The 15,806-nt window shown below is 41.1% G+C and overlaps 1 protein-coding gene across 1 annotated transcript; it reads left to right on the forward strand.

Annotated features, from left to right (window-relative positions):
* The first annotated feature begins 149 nt into the window (after positions 1 to 149).
* On the forward strand, positions 150 to 14,422 carry LOC135477871 (Bardet-Biedl syndrome 5 protein-like). Its single transcript, XM_064758077.1, has 12 exons — positions 150 to 202; positions 1,626 to 1,708; positions 3,027 to 3,092; positions 3,420 to 3,469; positions 5,300 to 5,380; positions 6,076 to 6,122; positions 7,330 to 7,465; positions 9,429 to 9,524; positions 10,205 to 10,267; positions 12,525 to 12,659; positions 13,177 to 13,260; positions 13,901 to 14,422. Exons 1-12 carry the CDS (start codon positions 150 to 152, stop codon positions 14,024 to 14,026), a joined length of 1,020 nt encoding a protein of 339 aa, XP_064614147.1. The 3' UTR covers positions 14,027 to 14,422.
* The last annotated feature ends 1,384 nt before the right edge of the window (positions 14,423 to 15,806 follow it).

Raw genomic sequence — 15,806 nt, forward strand, 5'->3', positions numbered from 1 at the left:
AAATTAAATTTAAAAAATTTCAGACGGATGTGAATGTTTCATTTGAGTAGTAATGGTTACAGAAGTAATTTATTAACAAAACTCCACGCTAGATGATTACATAAATCCAGTTAAGGTTTTACATTTCTTAGATATAGTTTTGTTTAGAAATGGCGGAGTTTTTGTGGGAGGATCGCGATGTTCGATTTGACATCAGCTCACAGTAAGTAGAACGATTTACGCTCATCAAATTGTAGGTCTTTGTCAGCCACACAGAGCTGAAGATAAGTCTTCAGTTTAGGGAGACAAACCAAAAGTTAGAAGTTTCATCTCTGAACTACAACAACAGCGAATGCTATTTCGCCCATGTTGTTGTCGAGTCGCCTGTTAGATAGTCTAGCACTTCTGAGAACCGCTACAAAGAATGACAATTCACCAAGGTTGCGCCTGAAAACGCTGTTTTTTTTTGTTTGTTTGTTTTTGTAGCTCTTTTCCTGTAAAGATATATGATATTTCCTTTATACGCAGGCCTTATTTCATTAATTTTATTTAATTATTATTGTTTTAGCCAATAAAAGATGGTTCATTGAGTCTGATTCCGCATCACCGTCATTCGGGACCTGATACATTTCCGGAATGATGGGTTTAGAACTGAAGTAACATGATAAATGACAGCTCTGAGCACTGTGTTCTTTATCGGTGTGTATAACCCGAATTGTCATTTCATGTGTCTCACGAGTTCACCCAAGTTTGGACAAAACAGAGTAGGGGCTTAGTGCAAATACCTGATGCCAAGGACAACATATGGTTCATGCCATCGACAACTCCAGCACAAAATTTATATTGTCCTTAGTGTCAGGTATTCGGACTAGGTAGGCGTTCTGATGAACTATAGTGGCTAGACGGTAGCTGCTATAGCCAACAGACCCAGCTATGTGAGATGTGTATTCAGTCTAGCAAGTACCTTAAAATCTTGCCTTTTAGCTGCGTTAGTTTGCTCGAGCCATCAACCTGTCTCATCCATATTGGCATTAACTCGCAGGACTCCTGGATTGCCAACTTAACTTATTATTGTATGGCAAATGAGACAAAATTGTTTATCACAAAACCAAAAGGGCCCATCGCATAGGTCTGTTCAGTTTATAAAAAATTATCACATTTTCCAAACCTATGCCATGGACAATTTTGGTTCTGTGAGTCTGACAACATACTAGTTAATTATAGAGGGCACATGGTTGACTTTCATTTATGGTAAGGAAAATTTAATGCGCATTCGAACAGCTGTAAATGTTCCTTACCATCAGTCCGACACATTTGGGGCTGTTTCTCTCTGTAACTTTCACAGCTGTGTTGCTTGATAAGAGTTACCCCACTCTGCAACTAGGATGTCAAAAATTTTACCCACTGACAGGCATACAGATAACATATATAACTGCCATAAAATGGCATATATCACCGTAAAAATATGTTGCCGTTGTAGTTGTGTTTGATGTAATGTGACACCCTATTCGTAAAACATTCCCCATGTAAGTGTGTAACCATTTGGTGTTTTATGCAGCCAAATTTTTCCTTTGTTTAACAAAATGTACTTCTGTGTGTGCACTGAGAAACAAGTTAAAATATGTAAAAATATGTTAAATTTTCAGTCAGATGAAACTAAGACCTGGAGAGAAGTTGATTGATAGGCTTGATGCTATAGAAGATACCAAAGGGAATAATGGTGACAGAGGTATGGTGATGTATGACATACATATTTATATATATTGGACATCTATAGGATTGTGAATGGACCTTGCTGTCTCATTTACTAAGGCTTTGTTCTTGCTGCAGCTTATTGGTCCCTGACCAATGATGATGCAAGTGTAGCTTTTGAGTCATTCAGGGAATCAAGCCTGCAAGAAAAAATATAGAATGCATAGGTGGATAGAGAAAGTTTTTTTTTATTCTGACTAATGAAAAAGAGATTTTAAAGAAATTAACATGAAGAGAAAAATAGCAAAAAGAAAATAGAAATACCATCAAAAGCTCAATAAAAAATTGATGTGTAGGTCCCTTTTTTCAGGAGTCAGTTTGTTTACATATTTTCAGTTATTGTCTCTCTGGTTTAGTCTAGGGATTAGGAGTCAGGAGACTTGTCCACTTCCTACATGTACATCTAGCAAAGTTCAGCGCTTTACTCTGGGTACTCCAGTTTCCTATACCCATAAGCCTGACCATCATAATATTAAATTTGTGAAAATGTCTTGAGTATGGCATATAAATACCGATCAACCTTGCATGCATTTGACCAATAAGTTTTATGCAATGCATGAAAAACAACCAGACACAGTCTCTTACTTTCATCATCACAATATGGCAGCAATATTGCCAAAGTAGCATTAAGTCAAACTTGTAATTATTCATTCTTAAAATGACCTGAAATAACCATGACTGAGTTGTGTAGTTGCCTAATTCTGAGTCTTTTTCAAAGTGTTCCTAAGGGTTTGTTTCGAAAGTAGGATGATATCCTAATGGGAAAAAAAATGTATGTTTCAGCATCGAAAGTAAGATTTCATGACATGCTGAAAAATTTATTGCTGAATATGTATATGATAATAGATAATCTCCGGGTCGTATCATAATAAAGCATCTAACTCTTGTTAACTCTTTGGATTTGCCTTTTTTGTGTACCATTTTGAACACAAGTACACACAAAAAAAAACCCCAGATATTTGAATAGATCCACCACCCAAGTTGTCATGGTTACATGTATGAGCCATTTTGAGGTATTCACAATGACTTATTGTGATTAAATTTCAAGTCCATCTCGTGCTGGCTCCCTCTAGGGCTGGACATGGGAAGGTCTGCCAGCAACCTGCGGATGGTTGTGGGTTACCCCGGGCAGAGGGTTTCCACCCACCATAATGCTGGCCGCCATCGTATGAGTGAAATATTCTTGAGTACGGCGTAAAACACCAGTCAAATAAATAAATAAATAAATAAATAAATTATAATAATGAACACTTTGAAATCAGATTCCGTACTATTTTATGTGCTTGTTTTTTCAGGCCGACTGATTGTGACAAATCTGAGGCTGATTTGGCACTCGCTGCACATGAGCAGAGTGAATCTGTGTAAGTATGTGTTAAACATAGTCTATCCACCGTGGATTTTTTTTGGGGGGGGGGACCCCAGGCATTCACAGTGACACAGATTCTATGCGGATTTATCAAAGAAATCACTTCAAAGTTCTAAACACAAGCTTGAGAGAAAGGGGCAGGTTTTGCAGTGCAAAAAGCTCAATGACTTTTCATGCCAGGGTGAGACAAAAATGGTAAACTTTGGCATACCTAGGAATGAAAAAAAAAATATGACAATATATAACAGTTGAATTTCTGAATTGTTTTTTGTAGCTTGTCAAATGTTGTTCTTAATTAAACAGGTTACTTTTGGTTTTGCAGCGATTGGGTATCTTTGTGTCATCAGCATATCCACAAAAACAGCCAATTCTGTGAGTGTACACAACAGTTACTTCTAAATTCATTTTACTGTCAAGAAAATGCTTGCATGTGTATAATTTACTGTACATGACCTGAAAGAAATTCGCTAGAAAAAGTGCATTTTTTTTTTAAGCAAGTTGAAGTCATAAAATATTACTTTTGGTGCGGAAATGTACTTTTTTTCCCCTAGGATATCATCCTGCCTTAAAATCAACCTATGAATCACCTTTCTAACGTCAATAGAACTGTTACAATTAGCCAAATGGAAAAATTTAGTCTTGTCAAAAATTTGAGGTCTTTTACATGTGCATTATAATATAACACTGAAATCTTCATTTAACCATGCTTCGGGAGCGATAGATCCAGGATCAATCCTGGGTGGAGTCACACCTAAGACCTTAAAAGAGGAAATTGTAACTTCCTTGCTTGGTGTTCAGCTGGGCAAGCAGGGCGGCTTACTTGCCTTCGGTAAGGCGTATCATTGAAGCAGCACTAGATAAATGAGCGGTGGAAATTCGTCCTGCAACAAAGACGCACATTACATGCACTCTAAAGACTCCTTCATTGTCATATGACTGAAAAATTGTTAAGTACGATGTTAAACCCCAAGAGCTCACTCACTTACTCACTCACTCACTCACTCACTCACTCACTCACTCACTCATGTAACCAACCATCTTCAGGAATGAAGGGAGTTGGCAGAGTTCACACATATGTACCAGATTATCTCCCTTCCGACACCATCAGGTAAATAAGATGAAGCCTTAGGTGACTTGATTTATTTATTTTATTTATTTATTTGATTGGTGTTTTACGCTGTACTCAAGAATATTTCACTTATACGACCAGTGGCCAGCATTATGGTGGGTGGAAACCGGGCAGAGCCCGGGGGAAACCCACGGCTATCCGCAGGTTGCTTGCAGACCTTCCCACATACGGCCGGAGAGGAAGCCAGCATGAGCTGGACTTGAACTCACAGCGACCGCATTGGTGAGAGACTCCTGGGTCATTACGCTGCACTAGCGGGCTAACCAACTGAGCCACGAACTAGACTAGATTGGACATCACATGTTTGTGAATGGATTCCCCACATTTTTGAGAACACCCTTTTGGAAAAAAACCTGTATTGTCCATGTTTATGTTACCTGTCCTTGGTCCATTATTCCGCATAGCATGGACAGGATATATATGTCGTCATCATGCTGTCACAACTCTTCAGATTAGACAAGTCGCACAAGTAACACTAACTGTGTACATGCGCACTGAAGAGTGAACACCTGTATTCAGGATACACAAGTCGGTTTACTGAAGGCAGGTGTTACACTATTCAAGTGAAGACAGCAACTTCAGAAGCAAAAATCTGAGTCAGTCTCGATTTTGTCAGGTTAACAATAAGTACTTGTGGCTTAGTTGGTTAGCGCGCTAGCGCAGCGTAATGACCTAGGAGCCTCTCACCAATGGGGTCACTGTGAGTTCAAGTCCAGCTCATGCTGGCTTTCTCCTCGGCCGTACGTGGGAAGGCCTGCCAGCAGCCTATAGATGGCTGTGGGTTTTCCCCGGGCTCTGCCCGGTTTCCTCACACCATAATGCTGGCCGCTGTTGTATAAGTGAAATATTCTTGAGTACGACGTAAAACACCTGTCAAATAAATAAATGAGTAACAATAAGTACTTCAACTGCTCCCACCATAATGCTCGCTGGCGTTGTATAAGTGAAGTTCAGGAAGACATAAAGCAACAATCAAGTAAATAAATAAATCCATGTGATAGATGTTCATTCAAGGTTTTAATATTTTTTATGAAATTCATGATTTCAGGAACTTGTCTTCTGTTTTCTTTCAGAAATTGCGAGGCACCACTGAAGCGTTGTATGTCCTGACCAAATGTAACAATACACGATTTGAATTTATCTTCACAAACTTGGTGAGTACATGTACTTACAATTATTGACCAAAAAAAATTGGCTCAGGTGGTAGAGTGTCGGCTTCGGGGGGTGGTAGTTCCAGGGTCAATCCTGGGTCAGGTCATGCCTTGAAGAGAAAGTTGTAGCTTTCTTGCTCAGTGTTCAGCATTAAGGGGATAGTGCAACCACTGTTTGACAAGTATCAGTATAATGGCTTGGGTGGACTTTCCTGAACTTTTAGTTGTGTCAATGAAGCAGCACTGGATAAAAGAGTGGTGGAAGTCCGTCCTGCAACAAGGAGGCACATTACATGCACTCTAAAGACTCCTTTGTCATTAGTACGACGTTAAACCCTAAGCACTCACTCACTGATTTGTCAAATGGCATTCTTTACTGACTAGTACATGTACACTTTCATATTCGTACGTTTTATATGCCTCTGTTATGACAGGTCATTTTATGACTTATTATCAGGTCATAAAAGACTTTGTGTGTCTGTTACCAGAGCAGAGGCCTGTTGAAAATGAATCATATGGCCTTGAAATGTACAGAGTTGTGCCCCTTGTTGTGATATTAATGGTTTTCATGTCAACACTTAAAAGAACTGCTTTCACATCTGAGATTGAAATAAGACCAGCCTGTGCTTTTGGATTATCAACGCCAAATCTGATGGTTTTGAACCTTGAGGTACCGAAACTGTTGCGGTTAATTTCAGATACCGGGTACTCCTCGACTGTTCACCACTGTCATAGCTGTACACAGGTATGTGTTGTCTTCATACAGCAATAAAAAGGAATTTCCAGTGTTTTTCAAATAAAGGAGAAAAAAAAAAGGATAAAATCATGTAGGATTTGATTCCTCTGTTTGGTTTAGGCTCTGTTTAAGAATATTTTACACATTACTGTTTAAGACAGCAGTTAGATTTATGGATGGGAAAAAAAACATAGCATGGCCCAATTTTAATGGTTTTCTGGTCATCAAAGACGACTGAATTCCCTAGCGGGCAAGCATAAATGCCTGTCTCACTTGCCCATGAGGCGAGTGTGAAATAATTTCTGGAAGAAGAAATATCAAAAAAAAGACGCTACATGTAGGCGGCGGGTGTTGCAGCCGTGATGACAGGAGCACTTCCTTATTTACCACACCCTAGCCCTTAAAACTGAGCCCAGCACTGCAACTTAGCAATTATCTATCAAAAAATACCAAGAAGCTATCAAGGCGGGGAAAGCTAGATTCACCCATGTGAATTCAGTGACAGGAAAAATGAACCTGTGGCTTCACTGTACTTCTGACTTTGTTAATATGGCCCCAAAAGTCCACTCTTGAACCTCAGTGTTTTTTGTATTTTTTTTTGTAAAGTGGAAATAATGTGAAAATCATATTTGAAGTCTGCATGAAATGGCCATTCTGATAACAAATACTTTGTTTAAATGTGGTCTACCCACTTTAACAGGGCCCACACTCCAGTTAATTACACCCACAAGATAAATATCGATTTGACCATAAATTTCGCCCAGGACTAACTTCTTCATTTTTCCTGATTCTGAGAGTTCTATGGATTTTACAAAGGCGAAAGATCCTACTGGAAAAATGCAAGTTTCTGTACCAAAATAATATTTTGTGACATTTATTTGCCTCTGAAAATGCAGTTTTGTGGGCGAAATTTGAGGTCAGTAAGGGTATGGTTCGTTGCATACAAAGACTTGAACCCCTGAGAGAAAAATTTGGCTCGTAAAGATGGGCTTTCAGGTGCACATAAAGGCTCTAAAATTATACTTTTGATGCCAGCACTTCAGTTTTACTGATAAGAAATTAAGCAAAATGTGTCACTTGAAAAGTCCTGAACTTCACATGAAATACATTATCCCTGAGTTGAGGAAGGGATGGAATCAGGTAGTATAAAGGAACTGGAAGCCAAATGGATGGACATTTTGCTGTTTCCCCATTCACAATTTTTGCTTTGTTTCAGGGCTTACGAGACGTCGAAATTGTACCGTGACCTAAAACTGCGTGGAGCGTTGATCTACAACAAGCAGCTGCGTTTGTTACCTCAGGAGCAAGTCTACAACACTGTAAATGGGGTCTGGAACCTCTCGAGTGACCAGGTTAGTCTTCTTCTGTAAGCAAGGTCTGGAACACTGTGAATGGAGTCTGGAACCTCTCTAGTGACCAGGTTAGTCTTCTTCTGTAAGCAAGGTCTGGAACACTGTGAATGGAGTCTGGAACCTCTCTAGTGACCAGGTTAGTCTTCTTCTGTAAGCAAGGTCTGGAACACTGTGAATGGAGTCTGGAACCTCTCTAGTGACCAGGTTAGTCTTCTTCTGTAAGCAAGGTCTGGAACACTGTGAATGGAGTCTGGAACCTCTTGAGTGACCAGGTTAGTCTTCTTCTGTAAGCAAGGTCTGGAACACTGTGAATGGAGTCTGGAACCTCTCTAGTGACCAGGTTAGTCTTCTTCTGTAAGCAAGGTCTGGAACACTGTGAATGGAGTCTGGAACCTCTCTAGTGACCAGGTTAGTCTTCTTCTGTAAGCAAGGTCTGGAACACTGTGAATGGAGTCTGGAACCTCTCTAGTGACCAGGTTAGTCTTCTTCTGTAAGCAAGGTCTGGAACACTGTGAATGGAGTCTGGAACCTCTCGAGTGACCAGGTTAGTCTTCTTCTGTAAGCAAGGTCTGGAACACTGTGAATGGAGTCTGGAACCTCTCTAGTGACCAGGTTAGTCTTCTTCTGTAAGTGAGGCCAGGAACCCCTGTAGTGACCAGGTTAGTGTTCTGCTGTAAGTGAGGTCAGGGACATCTCTAATGACCAGGTTGGTGTTCTGCTGTAAGATCCGGAACCTCTCTAGCAGCCATTTTAGTATCCTGTTGTAAGTGAGATCAGGAACCTCTCCTGTGACCAGGTTGGTTGTCTTGTTGTACGTGAGGTCAGGAACCTCTCTATTGACCAGGTTAGTGTTCTGCAGTAAGTGAGGTCAGGGTCCTTTCTATTGACAATGGTTAGTGTTCTGCTATAAGTAAGGCCAGGAACCCCTGTAGGGACCAGGTTAGTGTTCTGCTGTAGTGAGGTCAGGAATCTCTCTAGTGACCGGGTTAGTGTCCTGCTGTAATTGAGGTCAGTGACCTCTCTAGTGATCAGGTTAGCGTTCTGCTATAAGTAAGGCCAGGAACCTCTCTAGTGATAAGGTTAGTGTTCTGCTGTAAGTGAGGTCAGGGACCTCTCTAGTTACCAGGATAGTGTCCTGCTGTAAGGGAGGTCAGGAACCTCTCTAGTGACCAGCTTAGTGTTCTGCTGTAAGTGAGGCCAGGGACCTCTCTAGTTACCAGGATAGTGTCCTGCTGTAAGGGAGGTCAGGAACCTCTCTAGTGACCGGGTTAGTGTCCTGCTGTAAGTGAGGTCAGGAACCTCTCTATTGACCAGGTTAGCGTTCTGCTGTAAGTGAGGCCAGGAACCTCTCTAGTGACCAGGTTGGCATTCTGCTATAAGTAAGGCCAGGAATCTCTCTATTGACCAGGTTGGCATTCTGCTGTATGTGACCGGCTTAGTGTCCTGCTGTAAGTGAGGTCAAGTATCTCTATAGTGACCAGGTTAGTGTCCTGCTGTAAGTGAGGTCAGGAATCTCTCTAGTGACCAGGTTAGTGTTCTGCTGTGAGGCCAGGAATCTCTGTAGTGTCTGCTGTATTTATTTTATTTTTTTGATTGGTATTTTACACCATACTCAAGAATATTTCATTTACATGATAGTAGCCAACATTATGGTGTGAGGAAACCGAGCGGAGCCTGGGGGAAGCCCACAACCATCCACAGGTTGCCGGCAGACCTTCCCACATACGGCCGGAGAGGGGAAGCCAGCATGAGCATGGACTTGAACTCACAGCGACTGCAATGGTGGGAGGCTCCTGGATCATGCGCCATGATGGCATGCTAACCCCCTTGGCCACAGAGGTCCCTAACATCTTTAGTGCTAAAACTTGTACCTTATTTAATGCTAAAACAGCCCAATGTTTTCGCCATGTAATGAATTATACATAAAAACACTTAAATTTGTATTTTAATCAATCTTTTACAGGGTAATCTGGGCACATTTTTCATCACAAATGTCCGTCTGGTGTGGCATGCAAACATTAACGAGTCCTTCAACGTCAGTATACCTTATCTACAGATGGTAAGACAAATTTACTTATTGATTTCATCAGGGTTTTATGTACATTGTCATACAGTACACAACTTGTATATATACATGTTTATTAATTGACATTGTATATCACCCTAATTCTTCTAAAATTTGGGACGGATATTAGTAGTGTTGAAATTAGAATATTGCATTTCTTTATCAGCCTTTTGGAAAAGAAAAGATATGAGTACGTTGTTCATTAGATAGTCTGACCATGTGAGAAAAATGAAACTCAATATTCCTGCTAGAATTACATGTATATTGGCTAAAATGAGTAGACCAGGTGTCCCAAATTTTAGAAGAAATAGGAATATAGTCAATGCATCCTGGAAATACAGACCTCTGAAAAAAGGCTGTATTGGCCAAAAGTCGTATGGGCCATGCTGAAAGTTGTATCTTTTGGCCGGGTTTAAAGCTGTATTGGCCAAGTTCAGAGTCATACTGACCTTCGACCTGGAGCCAATTTGGCAACCACAGGGCAATATAGCTACCCTCAGGGTAATATGCCGAGGCAGTACAAGAACATTTGATTAAGAACATATAAAATAATAATTAAAAAAGAATCGAGAAAACTGAAATATTCTTTTAAACAAGTTAAAACAATATCTCTTATTATTTTTCAGTTAGTACGATTTTGAAGTGGAAGCTAGTTTGTTGTTTGTGATTTTCAGAAAACTGTCAAAGTACGAGACTCCAAGTTTGGACTGGCCTTGGTGATTGAAAGCTCACAGCAGGTAAGGTTACATATGTGGTCGTATTTCTGGCCCTCTGATGGATTATTGCTTGCTCCCTTTTTGATGAAAATAGTGATGAGCATTTATGGGTGATTGAGTAAAGCCTTGTTTGACACTGCCCCTCTTACCCTGGGCCCTCTTAACCCCTGTTAGCCTGGGCAGTCTTACCACATCTCCCTCCACCCGTAAAACTGACTACCCTCGCAATAAGTGAAAATTAGTACCTTGGCTTAAAACACCAATCACATAATAAGTGGAAATTTCATGAGTTTGGCATTAAACGATAAGCAATCAGTCACTGCCCCTTTGCCCTATTCATCGCCGCTAAGGCCAGTCTAGTTAATTACAAACCTAAGAAGGCATGTACCACGTCTGCACCCCCTTTAAAGGGATTCAGAATCAATTGTGACTTGCTGATGTGAGAGAAAGGCAAGCCCAGGCTATCCCGTGCCTAAGCTGAATTTTAGGTATGGTACATTTATTTGAACGTGACCAAGGCTGCAAAATTTAACCCAGGAAACCTTATTTGCACTGTCAGCCAGTCAGTGTTCTTCTGTTTCCCTTTTAATCTATATAAAACAAACAGGTGATTTGTTGTGCACAGTTTAATACACCATGCTTGTGAGGAAATCATGTGTAGAAATACAGTATTGGACTTATTCAAACCAGAGGGAATAGGGGTGAAGGCTGGTAGCATCAGAACCTTACATACTACTTCTACAACAGGAGAATATCATTTACATACATATCTGCTGCTGCCATGATGTTAGCATCCTACATTTAAGCAGACAGAACATGACCATACAATAAATTGCAAATATATGCAACTGGTTTGCATGATTTTAAGAATAAGAGAGTTGAGTCTTTTGGCAGAGAGGAAAGTTAAAGTTAAAGAGGTCCTGAAAAGCAAAAACTTCAGTGATTTGTTTAATAAGTTAACAAATGTTCACTGTGTGTTGTTCATCGTGTGTTGTTTCTAAATGGCGGTTACATGTTTATGTTGTTTCACATCCACCTCTATACGTGTTGTTTCACATCCACCACTGTAAATGTTGTTTCACATCCACCACTGTACGCGTTGTTTCGCATCCACCACCATACATGTTGTTTCACATCCACCACTATACGTGTTGTTTCACATGCACCACTATATGCGTTGTTTCACATGCACCACTGTGCGCGTTGTTTCACATCCACCACTGTACGCATTGTTTCACATCCACCACCATACGCGTTGTTTTACATCCACCACTGTACGTGTTGTTTCACATCCACCACTGTACGCGTTGTTTCACATCCACCACCATACCTGTTGTTTCACATTCACCACTATACGTGTTGTTTCACATCCACCATTGTACGTGTTGTTTCACATCCACCACTATACGTGTTGTTTCACATCCACCACTATACCTGTTGTTTCACATCCACCACTGTACCTGTTGTGTTACATCCACCACCATACCTGTTGTTTCACAATCACCACTATACATGTTGTTTCACATCCACCACTATACCTGTTATTTCACATTCACCACTATATGTGTTGTTTCACATCCACCACTATACCTGTTGTTTCACATCCACCACTATACCTGTTGTGTCACATCCACCACTATACGTGTTGTTTCACATCCACCACTATACGTGTTGTTTCACATCCACCACCATACGTGCTGTTTCACATTCACCACTACACGTGTTGTTTCACATCCACCACTGTACGTGTTGTTTCACATCCACCACTATACGTGTTGTTTCACATCCACCACTATACGTGTTGTTTCACATCCACCACTGTACCTGTTGTGTTACATCCACCACCATACCTGTTGTTTCACAATCACCACTATACATGTTGTTTCACATCCACCACTATACCTGTTGTTTCACATTCACCACTATATGTGTTGTTTCACATCCACCACTATACCTGTTGTTTCACATCCACCACTATACCTGTTGTGTCACATCCACCACTATACGTGTTGTTTCACATCCACCACTATACGTTTTGTTTCACATCCACCACCATACGTGCTGTTTCACATTCACCACTACACGTGTTGTTTCACATCCACCACTGTACGTGTTGTTTCACATCCACCACTATACCTGTTGTTTCACATCCACCACCGTACGTGCTGTTTCACACCCACCACTATACCTGTTGTTTCACATCCACCACTATACGTGTTGTTTCACATCCACCACTATACCTATTGTTTCACATCCACCACTATACATGTTGTTTCAGAGTGGAGGTTATGTGCTTGGTTTCCGTGTTGATCCTGTGGAGAAGCTCCAGGAGACAGCCAAGGAGATCCAGAGCCTGCACCGCGTCTACAGCGCCTGTCCTATTTTTGGGGTGGAATTTGAGCTGGAGGAGAAGGTAACTGTTACATGAATTAAATTCTCCCTGTGCTTACTGCTGATTGTGACCAAGTGGTTAGTGTGCTAGCACAGCTCTTTCAGTTCTAACTCATGCTCTTTTCCTTTCTGGTGTGGAAAAGGTCTGCAAGCAATCTGCTTATAGTCACAATGCTGACTGTCATAGTGAAAGTGAGAGTGAGAATTCTTGAGCAGGGCATTAAATACTAGTGCTAGATTTTAGGTCATGTACTGTACTTGATAAATGGTATAGGTAAATTATCTAAAATGTGCAACTTACATTGTAGCTGTGGACAGGCCAGTACATGTATGTACGCCCCTCTTTGTCCTAGAATAACACTTTGACTTGTAACAAGTAAACAGGTTTTTTTCTCCTTGAAAGAAAATTACAAATAATGGATATAAAAGGCATGTGTTTTGGAGGGGGGTGGGGGGGAGAGGTAATCTTGTCGCATATGGGTTCAGGCGTTGTACTGTAAAAGGGCTGAAGTTTACAGGTTAAATTATAATCATTTCAGCCACAACCTATGGAGGAACTGACAGTGGAGACGATCGCAGATGATGTGGAAATAGAACATGATGGATCAAGCGATGCTTTCGCAGTAAGTTGTAAAACTGAAGTTGGTTATAGGCTCCGCCCAAGGCTTTGCACAGCTCCTCCCACCTGACATTAGAATGCTGGTTGCTGTTGTATAGGTAAAATATTCTTGGCACAAAACACTTAATCAAATAAATAATTTGTACATTACAAATGTGGTAATGCTTTCACCCTTTTGTTTCATACATGTATATGTAAATGTAGACAAAAACAACAGCAGCGGCTGTGTGGAATTGTTCAAGTGCTTTGCCTTTCAATCGTTAGGTCACACAAGATGTGAGTGACCCTAGGGGGCTCTGCCCCATCTCCTCCCACCATAATGCTAGCCGACGTTGTATGAGAGAAATGCAGAAGAGATGGGTGCAATCCCATTCTGGGACAAGGAATTTGTCCATGTTGTCATGGTTCTCAGGTTTCATGGTCCTCAAGGCCTTGGTGGCAATATAAAGAAATGTCAAAGGTTCGAACAGTTCCGATTAGTACAAATACATCTCATTTTTTCCATCTCTAAAACTGCCAAGTCCCTGTTATCTCCTGTCCAATAATTTAAAGTTTTCTTAGTGAGAATTTTTTTTTTAAACCTTGCGACAATTGTTGTGCTCTACAGCCTGTCACTCAAAGTTAGTTGCTGTTTTGGTTTTCAGGCGTATTTTGCTGACGGAACTAAGGAATCAGACCGTGAACCTGTGTACAATGAAGAACTGGGATTGGCTGTGGAGAAACTTAAGGATGGGTTTACACTATCTGGTTTGTGGGAAGTGCTGTCTTAGCTGTGCAGAAACTGAAGGAGGGGTTTACACTTTCTGGTTTGTGGGAAGGGCTGTCTTAGCTGTTCAGAAACTTAAGGAGGGGTTTACACTTTCTGGTTTGTGGCAAGTGCTGTCGTAGCTGTGCAGAAACTTAAGGATGGGTTTACACTTTCTGGTTTGTGGGAAGTGCTGTCTTAGCTGTGCAGAAACTTAAGGAGGGGTTTACACCTTCTGGTTTGTGGGAAGTACTGTCTTAGCTGTGCAGAAACTTAAGGATGGGTTTACACTTTCTGGTTTGTGGGAAGTGCTGTCTTAGCTGTGCAGAAACTTAAGGATGGGTTTACACTTTCTGGTTTGTGGGAAGTGCTGTCTTAGCTGTGCAGAAACTTAAGGAGGGGTTTACACCTTCTGGTTTGTGGGAAGTACTGTCTTTGCTGTTCAGAAACTTAAGGATGGGTTTACACTTTCTGGTTTGTGAGAGGTGCTGTCTTAGCTGTTCAGAAACTAAGAGGGGTTTACACTTTCGGGTTTGTGGGAAGTACTGTCTTAGCTGTTCAGAAACTAAAGGAGGGGTTTACACTATCTGGTTTGTGGGAAGTGCTGTCTTAGCTGTGCAGAAACTTAAGGGTGGTTTTACACATTCTGGTTTGTGGGAAGTGCTGTCTTAGCTGTGCAGAAGCTGAAGGATGGGTTTACACTATCTGGTTTGTGGGAAGTACTGTCTTAGCTGTGCAGAAGCTGAAGGATGGGTTTACACTTTCTGGTTTGTGGGAAGTGCTGTCTTAGCTGTGCAGAAGCTGAAGGATGGGTTTACACTATCTGGTTTGTGGGAAGTGCTGTCTTAGCTGTGCAGAAGCTGAAGGATGGGTTTACACTATCTGGTTTGTGGGAAGTACTGTCTTAGCTGTGCAGAAGCTGAAGGATGGGTTTACACTTTCTGGTTTGTGGGAAGTACTGTCTTAGCTGTGCAGAAGCTGAAGGATGGGTTTACAGTTTCTGGTTTGTGGGAAGTACTGTCTTAGCTGTGCAGAAGCTGAAGGATGGGTTTACACTATCTGGTTTGTGGGAAGTGCTGTCTTAGCTGTGCAGAAGATGAAGGATGGGTTTACACTTTCTGGTTTGTTTGAAGGGCTGTCTTAGCTCTGCAGAAGTTGAAGGGCGGGTTTGTCTCAGCGGTAAGTTGCAGAACTCTGAACCATGAGGCACATGATGTGCAGTTTCAATCCTGGGGTTGGTTTCATGAATCTCAGTAAGTTAAGTAAGCCCTTAACTACCATGACAACCTATGTTGTAGAGATATAAAGTGCGCTTAGCTAAGGGTAACTTAACACTAAGTAACCTTCATGAAACCAGCCCCTAGGTATGGAATTGTTCATCTGAGTGAGTGAATGAGTGTTTGGGGTTTAACATCGTAATTAACCATTTTTCAGTCATATGACAGCGATGTTCATCTGAGACTTTGTGACAATAAGCTGTCATTGGTGCTTGTGGCGCCTTGGAGCTTTCCTATAATACCTGTGCACATCTGTATGTCACATGTGGGGAAAGTGCGCCAATAACGTATCGAAAATCAGTGGTTAACTCTGACACCCCAGTTTCCTCAACTCATAAAACTGACCGCCATCTTAGAAGGGAAAATTTCTTGAGTATGGCATTATAAAACAAGTTTACACAAGCTAACTACATACAAGAATTAACAAAGATCAACTCCTGGAATTCAGATAGAAAGTATGTGTTCTATGGAAGCCTCCTTACAAAGAAGACACAGAAAGATTACTGTTTATGACCCAAGCATCCATGT

The sequence above is a fragment of the Liolophura sinensis genome, chromosome 11 (assembly GCF_032854445.1).
Source record: "Liolophura sinensis isolate JHLJ2023 chromosome 11, CUHK_Ljap_v2, whole genome shotgun sequence".
Classification (NCBI taxonomy): Eukaryota; Metazoa; Mollusca; class Polyplacophora; order Chitonida; family Chitonidae; genus Liolophura; species Liolophura sinensis.